This window comes from Aulostomus chinensis, chromosome 7 (genome assembly GCF_037954235.1).
Source record: "Aulostomus chinensis isolate RoL2024-O1b breed Wild chromosome 7, RoL_Achi_v1.0, whole genome shotgun sequence".
Classification (NCBI taxonomy): Eukaryota; Metazoa; Chordata; class Actinopteri; order Syngnathiformes; family Aulostomidae; genus Aulostomus; species Aulostomus chinensis.
In genome coordinates, this window is record NC_141326.1 from 16,233,438 (window position 1) to 16,257,564 (window position 24,127).

Consider the following 24,127-nt stretch of genomic DNA (forward strand, 5'->3'; position numbering starts at 1 on the left):
CCCCTTAGTAGCATATAACACACACTCACACGCACACATGGAGCATGCTCTTATTTTGTAATTTGTTTCTTTTTTTTTTTTATCCAAAATGCTTATTTCCCCCTCTACCCTATTCTACAACACATGCTAATGAGATTCTTTGTAAGGGTGTTAATTAGCCAGCCACTCACTGATTGCTGTGCTTGCGTGTGTGTGTGTGTGTGTGTGTGTGTGTGTGTGTGTGTGTGTGTGTGTGTGTGTGTGTGTGTGTGTGTGGGGTGGGGGTATTAATATGGCTGTGTGCCGCTGAGGAGAGTTCTGTCAGAGTCTGCTCTGGAACCAATTAGGCTAAAGCTCAGTGTCCACTGAGGCTGCTGGGAGAAAAAAAAAAGCCTGCTGCTTGCAATGTCAAACAGCAACATTAACACAGGCCAGAGAGGCAGAGCGAGACAGGCCGACTGAGAGCCAATGAGCAGCGGTCACTCGTACATGCTGGCGGGGAGCCTGATAGACAGACCTTGTTCGGCAGTTGCTCTGCTGGACAAGGGAATACAGTCATAACCTCTGCCTTTACCATTTAAAGATCACAATTAAGCCATTATGTAAAGGGATATAATCCAGCTCTTTATTACCCCTTCACTGGCTCTCCTGCTGTAAGTTAGGCAGAATCAATCAGACGATGTTACAACCAGAGCAGCTTCAGGTGAGGGGGTGTCCAGAGAGGAGGTTCTGTAAAGGTCTTGAAAAGAGGGAGATTTCTTTTCTCCCGCTCATCATCTTTGATCTGGACTGAGAGTGTTTATGAGCCTTAAAGCCACACTTCACCCAAAAAGGTATTTTGCCTGTCAAGTGCAAACAAATATATCTTGAGCTCACAAAGACATTTTTCCCTCCTGCATCACTTCTTTGTGATTCTCGAATGCAGAGAGGACCATCCGCCACAATTAGACTCTGTGAGCCGCAGCCGGCCGCTTCAAACCAGACCCCCCACATCTCCATTGATACATTTAATACATACAGTAGTGTTGGAGATGTGCATCCATAATGCCCAGTATACAGACTCAGCATTTTAAATTTGATATTTAATCAATCAGTGTCCATCCATGGTTGGATTAGAAAACTATTATCGAAGCATCTAAAGGCATCAAAATTTCTGATTTATTATGAGGAAATTTCAAGTTGATTTCAGTGTCTTGCTCGTTTTAAGAACTTTCATATTTATAATGATATTTAATTAAAATTAGCAGATCATCAGATATCCCTTGGTATAGCTGGAGGATGGCGCAGGCTGTATTATAGTAACAGAAAAATGAAGGCACCAAAGGGTATCTACTGTGATTCCCACTTCTGGTAATCTGCTGCTGATTGAATGCTAATTGTTTATTTATACTTATTATTAGTATTTAGAATTTGCTTTAGTCTGGTCAGGTTTAAAACAAATGTTAAACACGAGGAAGAGCTCATGTTTGGGATTAAATTAGAGCATTTAATCTGTGCTCTGAATCTGAGAGTCTCATAATGAAGATGATAGCTTTATATTGGAGTTGATTGGCAGTTTGTAAAAGGGGCGGGGCCTGCATATCAGCTTTGGGGCGTCTACGCACAGGTGTGTGTTGAGGACAGCTGTGTGACAATGCAAAGTTTGAGATGAGTCTCAAAATTGTGTAAAGAAACTGCTTCCTGGCATGGTATAACTGTCTAGATGAAGCTCCATGCAAACACTCTGACCTCTGCTGTGTCACCCTCACTATTCCTTTAACATGAATCACACTAGTTTGGAGAGAAAAAGCACTTAATGTGTGTGTGCATATATGTATATATTATGTATAGTGTGTGTGTGTGCGCGCGCGCGTGCGTGCGTGTGCCTGCATTTGTGCGTAACCTCCTGTGTCAGTCTGACAGGCCCTGTTGGCCCCGCTGGCCGCTGTGCCATGCCATGCTCCTCCCGCTGAGGCCAACAGGAAGTGACACATATGAAATGCTGACCTGGTTGGTTGCAGCCCCCTTCAGGGCCTCAGGATGTTGCACTTTTTGTCACTCTTTCCCTTCTCATCCCCCGCTATTTTTCTCATATTTCAAAGAAGCCTCAAACAACATGCGTCACACTTTGTTCACAGCGTGTAATCACTTTTTCTTCTTGACTAAAGAAACCTTGGCCCCGTTCCCTGGTTAGTGCGCTGGTCTGGATCGTGGGTATCCTGCTGCTGTTTGATTGTGAATTTCGAGTCTTGAAAATGTGAAGCTTTTAAGAAAATTCTTCACCTGATGAAAATGCACAGCCCCCACAAGCAGAAAGACATTGTCACATTCTTGCCTACTTTAATTAATGTGTATCTACCTGTTTAAGAACAGTGTCTTTTGTGTGTGGTTTTGCTGATACAACACTGTTAAAGCTCAGATAAATCCAGCAGAGATTGTAGTTGCTGGTGTTGAATCTGGTACTTAAGCAGCCCTAGAGCCCCATTTCAGGTGTCCCCAGACTATCTCAACGCCATACCTGCGCTTCCACCTCTCCACGCTGTCCCAGTGTCCTCCTCCAATCCCAGGTGCATCTGTGGAATCAGTGAGGGAGTGGCGGTTCTCTCATTTCCACCATGAGGCTTTGTGGAAATCACTCCGCTTCCTCATGTATTAGTAGCGTGCGTCAGCTTCTCCTGGGAGACCTTTTCATCTCTCTTTACTTAGTTATTTATTTGTTTGCCTGCTTTCTGTCTGTAAACTGGGAATAAAAAGCTCCCAAGTACGCTGTACGGCGCTTTGGCACTGAACAGAGCAGAGAGGATAGATGGAACAAGGGTGGAATTGCGATATGTAAATTTGATGTGGAAACCAAATGTATCCACTTCTGATTTCATCCAACAAGCGGCCATGAAAAGCGTACAAACAACAGGAGGATTTACTGTAATGTACCATTGAGGATTTCTTTACATTACACAGGAGACGGTTACAATGCAGCTCGAGGGAATACTAAAGGTGTACCATAGATTGTTAGTATAAAAGTGAAGGAGTTGAGTACCCTGAGGTTTTACAGTGGTAAGCATTTTGTGTGTGTGTATGATTGTGCATCTATGTAAAACACTGCACGGGTTACAGTATCACCGCGCACACTCATCCACATGGTGTGTATTTAAATGCTTGATTATGCATTTTGCATAGCTTTGGGACATGCATCACTCTTCCCAGACTGCTAATAAAGTGACCAGGGAGATGGGGAACCTAAATGAATCCTAAAGTGCCAGGCTTGCATTCCTCACTCTCCCTCACTGCTCTGCTTAGTTATTCCGGCTGCTGGTGGAAGGCTCTCCTCCTCCTTGTGTCTGTCTGCTATAGCCAGGTGCTCCGTCTCCTGGAGAGGTGTGGCCTGCTCCTAATTGCCTGGACTACAATGAACTATGGTCGAATGCCGTGTGTGAGGGAGCACCGCGGAGGAATAATTTTGAATAAATCACATAGTTAGCTGGGTGGTATTTTCTGCTAAATAAGCACTTCCGCAGCCGTCTCTCATGGAGGTGCGAGCGTTAGAATGACGGGTCACTTGCCATAGGTCATGTTGGGGAGGATTTAAATGATTTAAATGATGTCACTGCCACTGAAGGGGACAGGTTGAGGAAGGATGTGTAAAGCAGCACCTCTTTGTTGTTTGAACCTGACAGACTCTTATCCCTCACTCCTTTACTCTCCCCTCTGTGAAGGAGGGCGCGTAGCCCTGGGACGAGGGCTCCTTATGATGCGGGAGGTGAGAGGTGGCTTGGATGGCTTTCGCTCTTTCTCTCTCCGCCAGCGAGAGAATGTTTTTATTGAAGTCTCAGAAGTGCTGACCACAGTGAGACAAGTGCAGCAGATACTGTAATGTTTTAATTCAGGAGATGAGCCAGTTGTAAAAAGCTGCAGCCAAATAGACTCAGGCTCCGTTGATGTCTGCCAAACAAGCAAACATAGTGATATTGAATGCAGAAACCATCTGGTAACTGGCTATAACATTTATCTGCTATTACCCCAAGCTCTTTTAGCATCTTTAGCACAGTTTAAAATGAGTGCGCGTTCTCGGATCTCATGGGAGGCACAATAGGCTAATTACATGTCATTTGGCATTTGATGTCTGTTTGAGATAGTCTGAGTTTGTCTCTTGTCATCCTTCATAACCTAGTGAGAGTATAGTCAGACATCAGATACGACTGTAATTAGTGTGTTTGTGTGTGTGTGTGTGTTGTCGTCCAGGCCTGTGTGTGTTTCACGTAGGAGAAAGGATGTGTTGTACCCTGTTGTCAGTTAGTGTTTGCTATGAAGGACGGAGGGATTGTCCACTAATGAAAAGACAAGTGCGTCACAGCGAGTCAACAGCTGCCATGTCCGACTCCTCTGACACTGCAAGTCATACTTTTCAATGTCAGTCGGATCCAGACCGACAGACACAAAGCTCTCGAAATCAAATGCTTTCTGGAGAGGGAAGTGAACTCAAGTTTGTTTGTTAAAGTCGATAAATGTGGGTGTCTCATTTATACAAAGACAATAATCTGACCTGTCCAATGTGAAATGTCTGCTTGAAACCTGAAAAGATTTTGGTGATTAAAGGTCAAAGGTCATGGTCACTGTAACTGCACAAAAAAAAACAAAAAACATTTCTGGCAATAAATATACAATTCAGATACCAACAATTATTGGGAAAGAATGCAATACAGAATGCAATAATGTGGTCATTTGATTTATTTGTTTATATTGTTCATATTCTAATTCTAATGTCTGACTCTGGATAGTCTTAAGAATTAAGAGTTAATCACTCTATGACAACGTGTACTTGTAACATTATGCTATCGTGTTATCAGTGTTGTAAAAATGAAAAATAATATCTGAAGGTTCTGGGTTCGAGTCCCAGCTCCGGCTCAGGATCTTTCTGTGTGGAGTCTCCATGTTCTCCCTGTTCCTGTGTGGGTTCTCTCTGGTACTCCAGCTTCCTCCCACAGTCCAAAGACATCAAGAGGGGACGAGGCTGATTGATACTCTAAACTGACCGTAGTTGTGACTGTGAGTTGTCTGTCTCTATGTGTTGGTCCTGAGATGGACTGGTGACCCGTCCAGGGTGAACCCCGCCTCACGCGTGAAGGCTGCTGGGATAGGCTCCAGCCTCCCACCCCGCGAATCGTAACAGGGTAAGCGGAAGAAAATGGATGCATGGAGGGAATTTCTGTGTCAACCTAAAATCCAACAGCATTTGCTATCATGATGGGCCTAACTGTAGCTGCGCAGGTTGGTGGAGATACAACCGTGATAATTATAGTTTCTGAAATTTCTATTTATTCTTGTATTTTATGTATTTTGGGTGTAGAACTTTGCAAAACCTGGATCTTGACTGTGTAAAATGGCTTTTGCTGATATGACTGCAATTGTGAACCCTGTGTTTATAGGATATCCTCTGCTGTCAGCTCTCATGGAATTGATATCAGTGAACTGCTGCAGGCATTCAAACGATCCTGCCCCGGGCACAGCTATCATTATTTTCTGGGAAGTTGTGTGTTTTTGTGCACATGGCACGTGTATGTGTGTTCGTACAGAAGAATGTGTGTGATAGTATGTGTTTTGACACAGAGTTAACACTGGTTTACAGCTTAATCCCTCTGTGTAACTAAATGCATATTTATCAGAGAGAAAATTCATGTTCAAAGAATCAGACCTCAGCCCATACATCATTATCACACACGCACACAAGCACACTCACTCACACGCTCGCACGCACGCGCGCACGCGCACACACACACACACACAGATCCACATTTCATTAGAGAGGCAGATTCAGGCAGCAGTAGATTAAAAACAACGTTTTTTTTTTTACAGGTCCATAAATCAAGCATGGGACGAGGGGGATTCATTTAGAGAACACCAGAGTTGTGGCGTAGTTGCCCTCACGTGACTATTGCTTAACTGCGATAGTTTGATACACTGCCTTTTTATTAGTTTCATTCTCTCCTGCCCCATATCAATGATTACCTCTCATCTCACATTTGACTTGCAGAGTAGGGGAGATGTTGTCTTCATTTTGCTTTAACATTTTGTTCATGTAACGGCAGAGATTAAGCCTGCGCAAATGATTAGGTTTAAAGAACAGTTTTAGCGGCACAATCTGACTCTTATACTGCTGCTATGCTACGTGGGATTGATCTTGTGTCCACGATGTGAATAAATCACTGTGTTACTCTATTTTCATGCTGTGCCAGGTCATATTCTCAACACTGTTCATTCATCGAGCCGGCCTGCCTGTGGGAATAGTGGATGGAGAGAAGGGCTTTTAATCACTTATTGCTATTTGGAGCTCAACATTTTTTCCTTTTCCCCAAACTGGCTCCAGTGTTGAATCACACCTATAAAATGTTTAGTTGATCAGCGATGTTGCATGCGTGTGTGTTTGTGTGTCAATGCACTCCCACGCACTTTTCATCCGTGATACAGCTGCCAGTTTCACAGGTGTGCTGATGTGTGTTTATTCCCCAGTTCCTATGTGACATGGCTGGACTCAGGCTGGAGAACAGCTGTAATTTCTTCTGCTCTGAAAGCCCAGCAATTGGCACCAGGGGAGAGAGGAGCATATTACAGGTTCAAGCGTCTGTGCTCCCCTGGACAACAGAGGGCTACAGACTCCTCTGACCAGGCTCAGCCCCGTGTGAACGTGCACGCGTGTGTGTGTGTGTGTGTTTGTTTAGGGAGGCTCAAAGGTGTCCGAGCCACCTCACTGTTTTTCCTTTCATAGCCTTTATTAGGGTCTGGACCTGTTTGTTTGGGGGCTGCAGGGTAATATAACTTCACATGTTCCAGTTGTGTATTTACTGGACAACTTTCCAGATAACCACCTTGATATAGAGGGAGGTTAGAAGGTGAACGCTTTGGGTAAAAATATATATCTAATAAAATCTGCTACAAAGCCATGAACGCAGTTTAAACTTTAACCTGTAACTCCCTCAGTCACAGCACTACGTGCAGACCACAGGGGTTCATCCTGCTCGAGGTTCACTGACTCAGACTCTCTGCCCTTGCAGGACCATCCCCATCTCATCAGGTTTCATCACAACTCGTCATATCTCCACATCTCACAAGCTCATGAGTTTTGCCCTGTGGCTACATCTAGATCCCTCCTATCTAAAACCACTGTGAGATATTGGAAATTTTTAAAACCAATCACAAATGGGATCTAACTGGTCTTCTGCCACCCAACAGTAATGCAGGGCCTGATTGGCTCATGCAGTTGACGATGCTGCTGGCGCTGCAGAAAATGGCATCTCTCGAAATAACAAATGGTTACTTGTTACACTGGCATCGTGAACACAACTGTGACTCTAAAAAGAGCAATATAAAAAAAAAATTAGGGGTGCCGTCCTGATTTTTGTCTTTTCAAATAAAATACATGATAACAGACCTGTAAAGAATAAATGAAACCGTGTGCTGACTATGGCTAACAAGCTTTCTACCTCCAGCAGTAACATCTCCTTCATCATATGCTATGGGACTGTATAAAAAAAACTCAACAACCACTTCATACACTAAAAGCATCAGTAACATCAAACTTGTCTGCTGTGATACTAGCAGGCGATAATAGTGTCCTTTGTGCCTAGATTACTATTCTTCTTTCAGAAAACTATCAAAAACATCTTTGGAGATGAAAACAAAATTTTATGAAACAATACCTGGCCTTCCTCTCAGCTAATACACAATTTTTCAAGTCAGCAACAGGAACAACTCTTTTCCTGACTAAAACTTGTCCTCATAGGCTTTTTAAGTCTTTGATAATTCAGAACAACTTTGGCTACAGTCACGTAGAACTTGTCCCACTACATTACTTCCCTTTTACCTCTGCATCCATGACAGTGTATGCTACTGTATCAGGTATCATTAGCAGCAGCTCTGTCCTTCTCTCTTTTGGATTTGATGATGTTTGCATTACAGGAAATGGTCAGTTAATCACAGCAGAACTGACTTCTATCTACTGGGCTTTTACGCAGTGTCCAGGTTTCAATCCAATCTGTTGAGCTATGAAGGGCTCATGTCTGCGGATGTTTTGCTGTCCGCACAGAGCTAATACAGGAGAGAGTAATTTGACAGACTTTGTCATTTCCACAGGTCTGTGTGTGTGTCAGTGAACGGTGAACAGAGTTAATTGCTGCCTCTCATCTCTCCTCTGAAGGGCACTGCTGGCCATTAATACAGTGTCATGATAAATTAGCCTAAATAAAACCCTACACACGGCAATGAATGATGAGCTTATGTCTGTGTGAGTTTCTTGGGGTACATGTGCACTTGAATACTTCCTTGAGTGAGTCTGCCTCATTAATTTTGGTAACCAAATCTCCATTAGGTTTGAATGAATGACCAAGAAGAGCCAACTAGGACAAAGAAGGGGGACTGGACTGATGAGGAGAGGGGAGGAAAAATCACGAGCGATTAAGGGAGGAGCGCAGGAATGAGAGGAGAAGTAGTGGGAGAAAGTGGTGAGGGGAGGAGTGAGGTGGTGCTGGAGGGGGTATGTGTGTGTGTGTGTGTGTGTGTGGGGGGGGGGGGTAAGGATGCTCATCCATTACATCCCACAGCAGCCCAGGGGTCGGCTTCAGCAAGACAGATTCAGAGCGATCAGGTTTGGACTCCATCTCCCATAAATCCTGTCATGTGACACTGATGGATGTGGACCATAAAGCCTCCTACTCTGACATGTGGAGAGCAACATGGAGAACCATGGGAAAATGTGAGTGCTCCAGGATAATGTCAACGAGGCCTGGGAGTGAAGAGGGGGATGATAGAGAGACGGAAAGATGGGACGGCTAGAGACCAGAGGTGTGGAGAGGGGAATTGAGAGGAATATGAGGGCTGAGAGCAGAACGTGAAGACTAACAGAATCTTCTGTGACACTGCAATGATTCAGCTGTCATCAGTAGAGACGCTTGCAGCCTGGAGTGAAGGGTCCCAGCTCATTTGTAGGAGATGAAGACATCCACATATCTTTCCTGACTCTCACTTTTTAATTTATTTCCTCACATTTCAAAACGTTTAGTAATTAGCTGCGTAGCTCAAACACAATGTTTGGCCAGTGTGTGTTTTTGTGGTGTAATTAATTCTGTGCATCTTCTCATTTATTCTGTTATTGTATGTCTACATGGTGTTTGATGCGTGACCAAGATGAATATAGCTCATTAAAAAAAGCCTCGTGATTATAATAGGGCCAAATACAGGAACTGCAGACCTGGCTAGACAGGAAATGGAGACATGTACACTTCCTCATTAACAGACCCCCATTTGAGCTATAAAGCAGCATCCCCATGTGCACAAGGAAAACGCCCTGATTAGGGGGGGTGGAGGGGCAGTACTGCCCTAATGAAGGTTTCCTAGTCATGATATTGGTATGGGTAGTATGATGACTAGGCCTGTGGGATGCGCGGTACACAGATATGGATGTGAGGTAGCAGATGCACTATATTTGTATGGATGGGAGTGATGAGAGTGCCGCTGGAATGCACATCCACAACTCATTTGCAGGAGTCAGTTTTACTAGGTTGCGGCTAATGGAGATGAGCTCGTGTTAAGAGCCAGGGGAGACGCTAATTTTTACATAAAACCAAAAGAGCTCTGAGACACACAATAGTGCGTGTGCTTGTGTGTGTGTGTGTGTGTGTGTGTTTGTGTGGTCAGGAGTCTTGTTTGTCAGGTGGATCCTCAATTGTTGACCATTGTAACCCCAAAAAATTATTAAATTAACATCTCTTATTGCCATGCTTCCGCTTTAATTAGCATTTTATTTCCATTTATACCCGACAAAAATTAGGTAGCATACAATTTGCCACTTTGTGTCATAAAAATCTGTCAAAAACAAAAATCGCTTAATTGCATAACCTTCTCCAACATAAAGCGATATTTATCAAGGAAGTATATCTGTAGAAAATGCACATACATTTCCGTGTGTGTACACAGACTTTTTTAGGTCTGAAGTCAAGTCTGATTTGAAGACTGCAGAGAGAACCAGCCATGTATATTTAGCTTGAAGCTAATGGCCACTGACGGCTAACAACAGCTTCAGCAATACAACAATAGCAAGTTTGCTTGTTTTTAGCTAAATCAAAGTGTTTTTATGGATTACTGAGCATACGGCTGGACAACAAAAAAGATGTTGATTTTATTGGATGATGCACTTGAGCGTATGGAAGTAGACATTTTAGGACAGTTTTGCTGTTAGCTTGTCACTGTAGTTGTTGTTAGCTGTCAGCCGCTGTTAGCTTCAAGTGAAATATATATGGTTGGCTTTTCCTGCATGCTGAAGACAGGAAGTAGTGATGTAGGAGGTAAGAACGTCTTTGTGAGCTCAATACACATATTGTGAGTAATTAAAAGACAAAATGCATTTTGAAGGTATTGTATTAATTTAACATATGTAATCTACTGAAATCTTACCAGGCCTTTTATTATAATCTGTTTCCTTTTGCGTGCTTTTCTTGTTTGCAGTGATGCCTGTCTATGCCTTCTGTTTGTAGTTTCAGTTTGCCGTAAATTTAGTCTCCTTTAGTTTTATTTATTCTCAGTAGTTTTGGTTCTGTTCGTGATTACAATTCCAACACATCTACATAAAACAAACAAAAGAAAACGGCATATAGAAAAGTTTCTGCTTCCACTCCAGACTTGATTAAATTTCTAGATGAAAAATTGTCAACAAATTTAGGAGCTCCTCCTCCAATAGTGTCTGGAGAAAACTATATATAACATCCCCAGAATACCCCCCACCACTACCAACACATGCACACACACACACACAGGCACACACACACACACACGCACACACACACACACAGGCACACACACAACCGAAGCCCTTCTGTCCACCTCATTCATCAGCGGGGTTTGATGAAGGGAGAAAGAGCTGAAGAGGAAGAGTTAAGAATCACAACAACCCCTCCTCTTTTCTCTTCCCTTCTTTTCTAACACCCCTCCTTGAGTGTGTGAGCGAGAGATGAATGCAGCCAGTGGAATTAATTGCACCCCGTTACTGAAGATCAGCAAGTTTGCACTGTTGGCGTGCTGATCTGCCATATGGCTGCCCACTAGGTGAACACTTTGATTAATGTTGCCCACTCCCCAGTTTTCCCCACTAATATTTGATTTTAACTTAAACTCAGCGTCAGAGTTTCCGTTTTCAGTCCTCACGCTCCCTCCTTTGCTACCTTCTGCAGTGTTTTTCTCTGCTCAACTGAGTCATCTGTGTTTGCTGGTGGAATTTGGATTTCTCTTGTTCTTCTACAAGGTTTGCTTACAAAATATCAGTGGAGTCGGTGTGGAGTTGAGGGTATCATTGAGATTAGAGGGAGACAGAAAGGCAAGCGTGTGTTTGTGTGTGTGAGCCAGAGGTTTGGAGCTATGGGTATGTGTCCTTCGCACTTGATTAGGCCTCTGGTGTGCTGAGTGTTTCTCTATTAGCCTCCACAGCCTCTTGTCTTCTGCTGTGACTCGCTACCCCAGAGGGCTGCAATACACACATATGCACAGGGACAAACACACACACATGCCATGCACACAGTCAGATAGGATGCTGTGCTGCAGGTCCAGCCAGTAACAAGGAGGTGAACAGAAGCTGGAGTCACAATATCAATAGGGCTGAGTGTAGGTAATAATACCTTAGCAAGCTTCAGCCGTGAGACCGCGCTAACTAGAGAGGCAACTCTCAAGTGGAGCATTTACTATCTGCAAATCACACCACGTAGCTGTTTGTGTGTGTGCTTGTGGGTGAACATACATATTAGAGAGAGCTTGTCTCCTCTGCAGTGGAGCAGTGGGATGGTGTCAGCGCCATCATCAACTCTGAGATAAAATGTTCTCACCTCAGGTCACAAGTTCAAGTTTGTTTTCTTTTTTTCCCTCCTTCTTTAATGAGGCAGTGGTACAGAAGACTATGCAGACATCGATGGTGGCACATCTATTACAATCACTCGGATGCTTTGTTTTCCCTCTGCTTTATCGTCTGCTCCTGCTGCTCTTCTATTTTGGTCTTCCTCAGTCTTGTTAAGTGCTGCCATTCTCCTGTGCTTGGATGTGGCCCAGAGGGCCCTTAGCAAGACCAGGGGCTGGGAATGAGCTGCGAGTCCCAGCCAGGGGGTGCCCACAGTAGGCTGCCAGTCTCACTAAATCTCCCTGATTACCGGGGGTGGCTGTGGTGTGATGGGGGTGCTGCCAAGATGTTGGGCTCTCCAACAAGGCAGATTGAGATGCAAATGGAGGCCATAACTCAGAGGTAATGCAGACCTGAGCACCCTTTGCCTCGTCCGTTCCTGCTCACCTCACTCTCTCATCACTTCCCATTTATTCCTGCATAGGAGGAGGGACTGTTATTGTCTCGGGATAAAGTTAGAGATTCATCATACTGTAAGAGAGGAGGAGAGGAAATCTACGTTACAGAGCCGAGCAGAATATGAAGAAGCATATCAATTAAGATAAACAATAACATTTCAGCAAGATAATGTGGTTGACCACGCTCACATAGGGACACACCTGAAGATACTCCGCTTCTGCTTCTCAGAAGGAACAGATGGACACTATAAAGTGTGAGGCTTGCCAGTAGAAAGGTGGAATGAACATGGGAGGAAGAGGGGGAGGAGTAATTGCAAAGTCCTTTGCTGAATTGTTCTGTGGATGCAAATTTAAATCCCTCCTATTATTTTAATAATCTGCCTTTTACTGCTTGTGCTCGGATCATTTGTTTGCAAACCAGGTTATTTGGAGAGGGAGGCTCGGGGGTAATTTCATGCTTTGGAGCATTTATATCTATAACTTAATGAGGAGAGGGCCTGTTGTTTCCTGGTAATACACTGCTAGAGGGGAGCAAACTTTTTATTCTCCGTTTAGGGTACTGTTAGAGGGCAATAATGTGGGATTACTCTGATGGAATTAAGGAGCAAACAGAGGAGAGACCTGATGCGGCTTTAGCAGACCAACTTCATTCTGATCTTCCAAGCAGGGTTTTTTTTTTTTTTTTTTTTTAAGATCATGAGCTTACACAGATTTCCTCATCTTCCATCCTACCTATTTTTTTCTACCATGTCCATTTATTTTTGTTTCCTAATTAGCCAAACTGTAAAATGTTTGTGCAACAGACAAATTGTAGTCTGTGTATTCCTTTATGCAATTCATGTCTGTCTTTCCTTGTGATGTCACTTAGTCCCGGGACAAGGAGTCAGACTAGTGGCCCGGCCCAACTCAATTTAATACAACTTTATTACATTTAGCTGAGAGACAAAAGGAAGACTCGCCGTCTACGGCGTGCAGTCTTGTGAGGTGATCAGGATTCTTAATGTGGTTACTCCTCTTCAGTGGAGCCAAAGGCATGGCAGGATGAAGAGATAGAGGGGAAGGTGTGTGTCCACGTCCAGGCGTCCACTCCTCTGTTCCTCTGGTCCCCTGTGAAGGACTCTTCTCTCAGAAAATCGAATCAGACTGCATGAATTAAAGCAATAATTCAATTTGTTTACGAGGCATCATTTATTCTCTGTCAGGCCAGCGCTCCGTTGACAATCCGTGGCTCGCTGACCTCCGACCTTTGCTTAGGTCACATGATGCATTTATTACATTGTTCACCAACAGTTTTTCAGGCTATTATCAAGTGACAAGGGGCTGAAGATGCATGAGGAGAATTCTATTATTCAAATCTGTCTTCCATTGTCACGGAATGCAGAGAAGACATGACCTTATCAACAGGCGTGACTTAAATAGTGTATAAGCAGCCTGTAATAAATGGTTTGAAGAAACAACAATTATTCTTAAATTAGTGCCACTTTTATTTACTTTATTCCCCCTTTTTAAAAACATTTTGTTGCAGCCAGGTTGCATTTCTTCCTCCAAGTCCGTGAAAACAAGATACTTCCTCCCAGAGAGAAGAGAAAAACTCTTATATTTCCAGGCTAAACTATTGTGACAGTAGAAGTGGTAAGCAGTTTATAATAATGCCAAACAAAAGAGCTTTTAATCAAAGTGCACAGCAGACCCTGCGGATTATAAAACATTCATAAAAAAAAGCCTATTATACACTTACTCACATCAAAGGCCTCCATGTTTCTTAATTGCCAGAATCTTTTTCGTATTCAATTAAGTTATGCTTATGTTTTTATAAATTTAATACAAAAAAATGGGGGCTTTGGTAACCAAATCAGTGAGAGCTGAATTTATCGTCTCTGTGTGTTCAATACAATGAGTGTACATATATGTAAATGCATGTGTTCTGTAATTCAGCAGCCCTCCAGATACTGAGATGATACGAGGCACGAGTGTTTCAGGAGAAATTAAACCGCGTTAAATAATAATAAAAAAAAAACAAAACTAGCAGGTTTAGATAAAGCAATCACATTACTTGCAGCACTTGAAAAGAACACATTATTTTGCACTTGAGAGAGTTGAGCTTTATTGCTGACATGCTAAATAGAAAGTTGTATAGCGTCACGGTATAAGTGCATAGGGTCTAGGAGTTTTCCTGACTTTATTGTTATCTAACCACAACATAATCAGCTTCTAAGTCTACGTGTATCGTTCACCCGGCTGCTAAAGTCCCTGTGCAGAATTGCAAAACAGTCTGGGTGTAAATATGTAATTGCCAGTGCTTATTCTGAGATCTGAAATATTAGGGAGCTATATGGATTGCATTAAAATCCTGGTTGTTAGGGGTATCGGTTACACTGAAGACATGCTGGAAAATGTGCACCGTCTGCGAATCTGGCGGAGATGGAGTGGGTTAGATCAGGGGGGAGATAGGTGCAGGAGAGGCTGAGGAAATGGAGAGGAAGGGGAGAGTAAGATGAAAATCTCTTGATGTCTTTCTGAGAACATAGACACATTATTTAAATCTCCATCACTTTTTAATGTAAATCTGATCAGGCCCTGTGCTGGACGACTGAGGGGAGAAGAAGAGATATGAGAGAGAGAGAGAGAGAGAGAGAGAGAGAGAGAGAGACAAGAGAGAGAGAGAATTGTAAGAGTTGAAAGCTGGATTTTTACCGTCCCACTAAACACTTTGTCGTTTTCAAACACAACTGCACAGAAAACACTTCCAGAATGACATCGGCTGTCCTTTCCCTTTATGACAAACACTACTGTGTGTTGTGTGCGTGTGTGTGAGTTTATCTGAGTGCACGTGGAAGTTTGTATATGCGTGTGTTTGTGTGGAATCTGATATTTGCCTCAGGCCCCATGGCCCTGGTCTGTCTGCATCCGAAAAGCAAACTCTGCAATTATGATGACCGCCCTGTCCTTTTCATTTCCCATCTCTGTCTCCCTCCCTCTCGTTCCCTCTTTCTTTTTGTCTCTGTCTTGTCCTCACCTCCTCGTCTCTATCTGACCTGTCTGTCTTTCCTCTGAAAGGTAAAGCTTGATTACACATCAAGCTCAAATAAAAATGGCCCTGTTACTGTTTGCAATGGCCTGCTCTGAACCTGCTCTTTTAAACCTTACATTGACTCTTTTTGTATTTGTATGATTTTTGTTGCTGTGCGACAAACTATAATGTAATATTTAATGTAAGTAAATACATTTACTGTATCCCTGCACTAGCAATTCTGATGTACCTGAGTATTTCCATTTGATATTAATGTTTACCTCCTCTCTTACTCACTTTGCTGATTTTGAAAACCTATAATGAGCATATAAAATATAATGGTTGTTATACAGTAAATTAAATTATGTAGCAGGATATAAAATACCTAAAATGAGCTCCACCTCTGCAGCTATAACATTAAAATTCTGCTTACACATGAATGTATTAAGAATCCTTTAACATAAAGTGTTATGATATAACACTGCTCTCCTGCCTGCCTAATTAATATCACTTTTATATTTTAAGTGCATTTTACTGCTAATTATTCTTAATTAATTTACTTAAGTCCATTACTAAATGGAGGACTTGGAGTGTCTTTACATTGTGGTATTACTTCTTAATTAAAGGGTGTGAAGACTTATTTCAGAATTGGTCATCAGGAGTTATTTCCACATTTTTCCCAGCATGCTCAGTGTTTCTCTGCAGCCTCTACTTGTCAGGTTTGACTGTGTAATTAACAGATTAGTACTAATTAATTTGTTTCATTAATTACAGTCAGTCAATTCTGTGTTTGCTAAAACTGCCCCGCAGAAGCCGTATAGCACGTTGCCGAATGGAAATGACAGCGAGTACATAACTGAGGCCTGGCCTTTACTCCGTGTGTGTGAGTGTGTGTGTGCATGTGTGTGTGTGGGGGGTGCCCCCTTGATGGCGGTGTTAAGAGTATCCGCACGTATGTGCCTCATTCTCCATGTTTCTCATCTGGAAAATCATCCTATGTCCTTCCTTCACCTTTCCCATATCTGCCCCGGCAATTGCTTGATTTGTAACTTGATTTCAGGAAAGGGAAAACCTGTAGATTATCCAGCTTTCATTAGGGGGGAAAAACCCAGTCCGTGTCAGAGAAAGAAGAAATCAATTTAATACAGACTTAACTGGAGGAAATTGCATATTCTGCCTGTATGTGCTGAACAGGCATTTTCTCTTCCTCACCAGAGACTTGCCTCCTTATTAATTGCAGTGTGTGTGCATGTCAGTGAAAGTGTGTGTGTGCGCGTTTGTTTGTTTGTATTGTGCAACCATGTGTATGTTGTGAGTCTCTGCGCGTGCATGTGTGGAGGTCAGTTCTCAGACCTGCGGTAAGGCACTCAGCCAGATGTGTCTGTTTCTTTATTAGCGGCGTGCATGTGCATTAGCTGCATGTGGTGTGTGTGTGTGTGTGTGTGTGTGTGTGTGTGTGTGTGTGTGTGTGTGTGTGTGTGTGTGTCTCCATATTTCTTTGTTGGTGTATGGTGCGTGCATTAGCGCATGTGACTTAGCCAGGTGGAGAGGAGATTGGTTGGTATTTATGAACAAACGTCATAATTGTGACAGGATGATATACGAGCAGCACATTTCACGCTTTCCCCTCCTCCTCCCTTTTCTCTTTTTCTTTTTTTGCTAAAAATATATATCTATGATAAAATACAGTCTTAAAAGCTGATGACCAATTTAGTTTGGCGTGTTTTGGACAAGGTCATTGAGATCCGAACGCCTGTGTGTTCCTCCCTCCGAGGCCCGTTCTAATCTACAGAGCAAGAAGAGGGGCTCAAAGTCGTTTCTCTAATTGCTTTTATAAGGTGCCCTTTTCACATGGTGTCTTCCCTGCTCATTCACTTTCACCGCCATTATAACACCTTACCTCCGCACCTGCTGGATATCTTCTCGCTGCCGCTTCTCATATTCACTGGAAGATAGAAACTATTTTAACAGAATTCACACTCGTGGTGACTCCTATATCCTCCTCCCGGAATCAAACCAGGGGCCTGCAGGGGAAAGTGTTTTGTTTTAAAAGGGGGTGCTTTTGATTTTTTTTTTAAAGTGTCGCCCCTGCGCTGATGATCTATAAAGGCAGCAGAGGAGCTGAGGTGATGGTGGTGGTGGGGCAGCGTGTGGTGACGCAAGATGGAACCGGGGTGAAAGTGTGAGGGGGAAGGCTAAGAGGGATAAGGGGAGAGGGGATGAGATTGAGCTTACTGCATTAAGACAGTGTATTATTTGGCGGTTCCACTTGCTTGCGTCCATTAGGGTTGGCTGCTGTGCTATTAAAGGGGTCAGCTAAGTGTTTGTGTGTGTGTATGTGTCTGTGTGTGCATGTTTGTGCGTGCGTGCGTGCGTGTGTGTGTGTGAGTAAGTTCAGGTACGTGTGTGTGTATGTGTGGTTTTTTTTAAGTGTAAGGAGAGTGGTCTAGTGTCTTATTGAACAGGACGGGGCTCCCCCTGCTCTAATACCTCTTCATTTTATTGGATTGGATGGCCCCAGTTATAATTGTATTAGAGCTCTTACCCCCTCCACCCCCCCACCCTGACTCCATCTTCCTGTGACCACATGTCATTCCTCAACACACATGCATCACACCAGGGGAGAACCAGAGGCCAACTTCCTCAACTCAAGCAATGTGCCTTTTCTTTCCATCTTCATCCTCGTCCGACTAAGAGCAGTCTCTCCAGTTGGCAGCAGCACTACAGTGATCCGATGCCCCTGTAATCACCACGGTGACCTTGCTGCTTTACATCTTGAGTGCGCATCTCCTCTGCGGAGGAAGATGGACACTCAGTCGCGCCATTTCTATTTTTCAAGCTGTAATGAGTGTTTACACATCTGTTTCTTTAGAGGATTCATAATTAGCCTCTTGGATTTATATGGAGCGAGAGGTTGTGTGTAGCTGGGGGCAGTAAGCTCTGTCACCCCGAGCCGAGCTCTCTGGTGTTGCACACTCAGCGATTACTCCGGAGTTAACCAGAGAGGCTTCGCTGCCTCTCACTTTCCCTTCGCCCTTGAAGAGACCAGAAGTTGTCAGGGTCCTCATAAAAACCCTGAACGATTGCGTCCATGCGTTCTCTCTCTCCTTTTCTACCCTTTTTTTCTGTCTTCTCCTTCCAAAACCTGGCCATCTGTCTAATTGTTCACCTCCATCGCTTTAATGCTTTTTACATGCTTTTCCCCCCTCTTTCCAGGCAATAAACTTTATTTTCTTCGCAAGACTTCAATCTGCAGGGGGAGGGTATGCAGGCAGGCAGGCTGCTCACCTTCTCCCTGCTGGATTTGCTCCAGTGCCCCCCCCCCCCAACCCCCCTCTATTCTCCCTCTGGTCTCCCATTACTCCATCTCCGCTCCCCCCCCCCTCGTCTCCAGAGAAGGGAATATGTGTTCGTCAAGCTGACACCTGCTCTCATCTTCTCTGTTGGTCGTACACCCACGTGGAGGGCTACCCTGTTGAGGAGGCCTTCACTGACCTCTTAATTATCACGCCGCCTCCTCCTCTGACCTTGCTTGGGAGTAATATCTCTTTTCAGATCAACTTCTCTCCTTCTTTCAAACAATTTGGTTTGAAAGTGTTCTCCTCACATTTCTCTCTTTGACACCTGCCCTTTTCACGCGGCTGCTCTGCTAGCGTGTGTTTTCTTTGTATGTAAACTGTGTAAGACAGTTGTCTCCCCTCACCTGTGATTACTGCTGTGTGCAGATCATATAAGCAGGTACCCTATAATCATATTTATAATAGCCATAATCAGCCCTTTAATGCTTTGTAATATCATGCATATAATGGTAGAGAGTAGCAGCAAGAGAATAATTCAGGCATAGATAATGGTGTGATGGCATGGTTTTACCCTTGAGTCACTACACTGAATTTGTTGTGTGTGTATGTGTGTGTGTTTGCATGTATAAATACACCCTGGGGCAGTTAAGTTGTCTGTAAAATGCCTGAAGAATCACATTTCCATCAGAAGGTGCTCCTAACCCTTCCTTTACTTTGTACTCACCGCTCCATGGAGCGTCCTTGCTGCAAGTGTCATGTACACTTAGCTGCTCCAAGACAGACATGCAGAGAAAAAGACATTCCCATACGACGCCCACAGACTGGAGATCAGATCAGTGGAAAAGGCTGACAGGGGAGCAGCAGCAGTAACGGTGGTGGTGGTGGGGGACGGAGTGCGGAACACTGAACTCTCTTCCGGGGTGTAATGTGAGCTGACAGTGTTCCTTAGGGATGGTGGCCAGGACAAGGAGAGAGGGAGCTTCAGGAATTCCTGGTACTGCTAAAACCCAGAACCCATCTGGGAGTCCTGAGTGTGTTTCACTCCTTTTCACTGAGCATGAGGGATGAGTGTAATGGACCATTAGTCTGAAAGTAACACGCTCAACCTTGGTTCATGCTGCATGCGCTCATGCTAACAAAGTCCCGCTAGAGCTCTGTTGATAGGCTCTGTGCTGATGAAGATGTCGAAAAAGGCAAAGAAAGGTAGAGAGGTGACGTTTACACGCTTGTGGACGGAGGGTTGGAACCGGCTGAGATGCAGACAGCCCACCCATAGGTGGTAATTTCGATGGGACCCGCACCTGCCACTCAAAGAGGCCAGTCCCTCAATTAGGCATGATATTAAACCTTAATTATTATAATGATTATAATATAATATGGGCTGTAAACAAGTTTATTTATGTCATAAACCTGGGCAAATTAACAGAGGGTCTATGGGGATTAACTCGGATTGCACTCCCACTTTGGCCTTTGTACCGTGCTCAAGCATGATTGCCCCCCTCAAACAAATCACTCAACTTTTTTTTGTTTTTTTTTTTGAAAGAAATGCTCCAAATTTAAAGGTTCACATCAAAAGAGTTTACATGGAAGAGATGGCGGCTGAAATCTGCAGTCCTATTTCTGCGCAGTTATATCACAAAGATGATCTGAGGCCTCAGCGGTGAGCGTTAAATCAAATAGTGTTTAAATTACAGTGTTTCAGTCCAAGGGTATTAACATAAAGATGATTTTTTTTTCACTTTTGCACAGAATGAGGACTGTAGAATTGTTGCAGACAGATGTTAAAATTAAGAACACGAGCTTCATTATTCCCTGGTTTCCGTTTTCTTCCAAGAAAACAAATCCAGTTTTTCTATCTATTTTTGTAGATGTCGTCATGGGTTAAGGGATATAATAGAGGGTCATTTGTAAAGTAATTGGATAATGAATTAAAAGACATTTAGCATCATTTTTTACCTGAATGACATGATGTTTTGTTTTTTTTGTTTGTTTTTCTTACTGGCTGAAACATTTCATTCAATTCTTTTACAGGATTAAAACCTAACAGGACAGTTTAACTTTCTGAGTTCAACTGTGTGTGTTTTCTTTTGTCTACAGCACAAAGCGCGAGTTGAAGCCATGCTGTGCGACCTGGCCTCTCTCCGCAGCGTCAGGGAGTTTGCAGACTCTTTCAAGGCTAAGAAACTGTGAGTATGAACAACAAGATTAATGTTGAAAGCTGGAAACACTCTCATCACTTCTACTTTCTAATATTCTTAAGATTTCTCCTGCAGGTATAACAGGATCTGCCCAGATGGGGTTTTTTGGGTTTTGTTTTGTTTTGCTTGGTTTTAGTTTTTTTGTGTTCTGGATAGCATTTCTTTCAGGGCTCCTGGTGGAACCCTTTTGAGGAGGGAGGTGTTACGCCCCTCTGCGCCCCCACTGGCTTTGAAGTGGGAGTGCAAGAGTGTTTGTGTGGTGCAAAGGCCTAAGTGTGATAATTAGGCTCACCTGAGGACACATTTAAGTCAGTGGAGGGCTAACAGGAAGTAATATTAACAGCAGCGACCTACTCCACGGTTTACTTTTTATTGCCTGTGAAATGATGATTAAATTCTTCTGGGCGCCACATAACCCTGTGAAAGTACTTGTTTCACTAGTGGAATTTCATGCATTTGGTATGATAATATTTTGTGAAGTCTAGAAGAACCACACAATGAAATTATCCGTTTTCGAGTAGCTGAAAGATCAGATCATTGTGAGTGTTGCTGCATGCACTCCCACCATCTGGTGTGAATTGTAGACAGATTTACCTGGCGATTCAATGGGAAATGTTTCAAATATGGTACGTGATTCTTTGAAATAATTATTAACCATCATCATTCTCCACTGCGTGCTGCAGCCCACCAACTGGTTGTGAAACAAACAGAATGTTGCTGATTCATACTGTCAAAGAGAGGACAGAAAGACCCGATAACAGAAACCTCCATGAAACTGTAACTGAGGGCTCAACCAAACATCTTATTTAAGTCGATTCCTGTAGTCAAAGGACATCCAACCTGTCACTGATGGACACCATATGGATAAGATCCCAGGAGTGAGTGTGTGTGTGTGTTTGTGTATTTTTGTGCACTTGCTTGACATTGTCCTAACAGACTAACAGATTTCATGGCGCTTATTTTGTGGTGGTCAGCTTTTACCGCATGCGGCTTTGTGTTTGGTGGCCAGTTGCGTTGTTGCTATTTTGGGGTCATGTGTTTTGTCATCTGTACGACTCAACCACCTGCAGGTCCCTATAGGCAGTGTGTTCAGTGTGTGTGTGTGTATGTGTGTTGGTGTCAGGGGAGCCCCTTGGGGAGAGGCAGGGCAGTCATTGCCCGTAGCAGCCCTGGGGCAGGGTATGGCCATCCAGGACACGTGTCTTGGGTCACAGCCAAAAGCTCACGGTGGCTTCCCTCGCTCTGTGTCCCATAGTTTCCTCCAATCTCTATCACATCTCCCCATCCATGCTGAAGCCTCAAACTCCCTTCAGCGCTACTCTTGCCATGAAACTCTTATTTGGGGTTTTTATTTTCATTTCAATTTATTTATTTATCTCTCTCTCCCTTTCTCATGTCGTCACTCCGTCTTTCTCCGTCGGACTCTCTCTACCTCAGTATTTTGGCAAGGTTGTATTTCTTCATTAGCTGTGCTGTTGGGGGGGTAGGGGGGGCAGGGGGGTGGGCAGGGGAGTCCCAGGGGACGTCAGAGTACATTAATTCTCATCAGAAGGCGAACAGAGCAGAGTGGAGGCTGGGAGCTCTGAGCTGTGAATGGCACTGGGCAGCTGTCTGAGTCTACCACCACTCTATTACTGCACGTATGTCTTCAGGCATAACACACACACACACACACACACGCACACACACACGCACACACACACAAAAGTGCACACCCACAGATAGTTTGTGTACGGACATGTGAGCACAAACAGTAACACACACACACACACACACACACACACACACAAGCACAATAATGCTCCTGCAGCGTGTCATTGACAGGTGAAATGTAATCAGAGTCTTTTTCTTTTTCTTCTCTCGTTTCTCACTCCCTTGCTTTTAAGTGCTTTAGTCAGTGGCTTTCACGCTGTTTTGTGTTCCATTGACCCCGATTCTGCTTTAATTGCCTGTCCTTTGAAATGAAATTACCTGGATATTGATATTGTTGAATGCAGTGCAATTTCATTGGGATGAAATTGATGGAGGACGGCCGCTGACAGAATGCCCATAATAGAATTTCTTCTGAACATTCCGTAATTAACACAATTTATTTCCACTTGTGATTGTTTTTTTTTCTAGGTTTCAAACATATAACATGGAATAGATTCATAAATACGTGATCAGATTAGTTAATCCCTTCGTTCTCTTTCTTTTTGTTAACATGTTGTGAGCCTTTTTACACATTATGTGTGTAATTTGTGTGTGTGTGTGTGTGTGTGTGTGTGTGTGTGTGTGTGTGTGTGTGTGTGTGTGTGTGTGCGCGTGTGCATGCACATGTGTGGACAGCGCCAGTTTCTCTGATGACAATAAAGCGCAGTGATAATGACCACTAGTCTGAGTCCAGCTTCCTCCTGCTGGCCCACATTATCAAAGAGGTCAAGGGTCATACCCGGGGGGGTTATTTAAAGTAAATATATAAACTGATGTCTCCCTGTTTGGTAGTTAACATCCTCGTTTGACCAGCGCTGAGATTGCACAGTGCACACAGTGTTGTGTGAGGTCTTAATGTGGAGAGAGGGACTGTGGCACGCAGCAATAGGCCTATTAAAGACATTCATTAGACTTGCACTTATGAGAGAGGGACTAACTGGTGGGCAGTTGAATTAACAGGCCTTTTACATTACAAGCAGACTCATAAGAGGCCCATCTGAGCTGCGTGGGGGAAATCGCTCACCGGCCAGAGAAAAGTTGGTTATTGGAGTTTTTTGATCACAAATATGTGATATACTTGGAGTGACAGGCAGAGTTTTTACTATGAAATAAGAAGAGGAATGCCATTACACAGAATGTTGGAATGAAAAATCTGTCTCAGCACCTGAGGATTCCTTTTCTCTTTTGTCCTCACACCCACGCATGGAAAGGACCCAGCCTGGATCGGAACCAAAGGCCTTGTGGAGCTCAGTGTTACTGGACCTCACCGTCTTTGGAACTGTGGAATAAAAAAAAAGGAGAAAAAAAAAAAGAGAAAACGTTGTTGGGTATCAAATTTTGATGCTTTACCAGTATGAAACGGACTGAATCGCTTCAACGAAATTGAATATCAAACTTTCAGTGCCTCATTTTAACAGAGCTCTGCAGTGATGAGGTGGTGTCGTCAGGGAGTCACCATGGGTTCCCTCAGCTTAACGCCAGTGGGATTTTTGGTATTTGGATCACTGGTGAAATTAAAGCTGTCTGCTGAAGTTCATGACACATTATGTTGGGCAAGATGAACTCCAGAAATGAGCACATCTTTCATGGTTTTTGAAAGTAAAGACATCGAAACTCCTTGTTTTGCCACTTTTAAGCAACCGCAG

General features: G+C 43.6%; 1 protein-coding gene across 2 annotated transcripts in view; it reads left to right on the forward strand.

The window, feature by feature from the left end:
* wwox (WW domain containing oxidoreductase) overlaps positions 1-24,127 on the forward strand; it is a 129,455-nt gene that overhangs the window by 13,443 nt on the left and 91,885 nt on the right. For both annotated transcript variants that reach the window (XM_086208784.1, XM_086208785.1), the window contains exon 6: positions 20,689-20,777. In XM_086208784.1, coding sequence (XP_086064910.1) covers positions 20,689-20,777 — 89 coding nt within the window. The remainder of the gene's footprint in view (positions 1-20,688; positions 20,778-24,127) is intronic.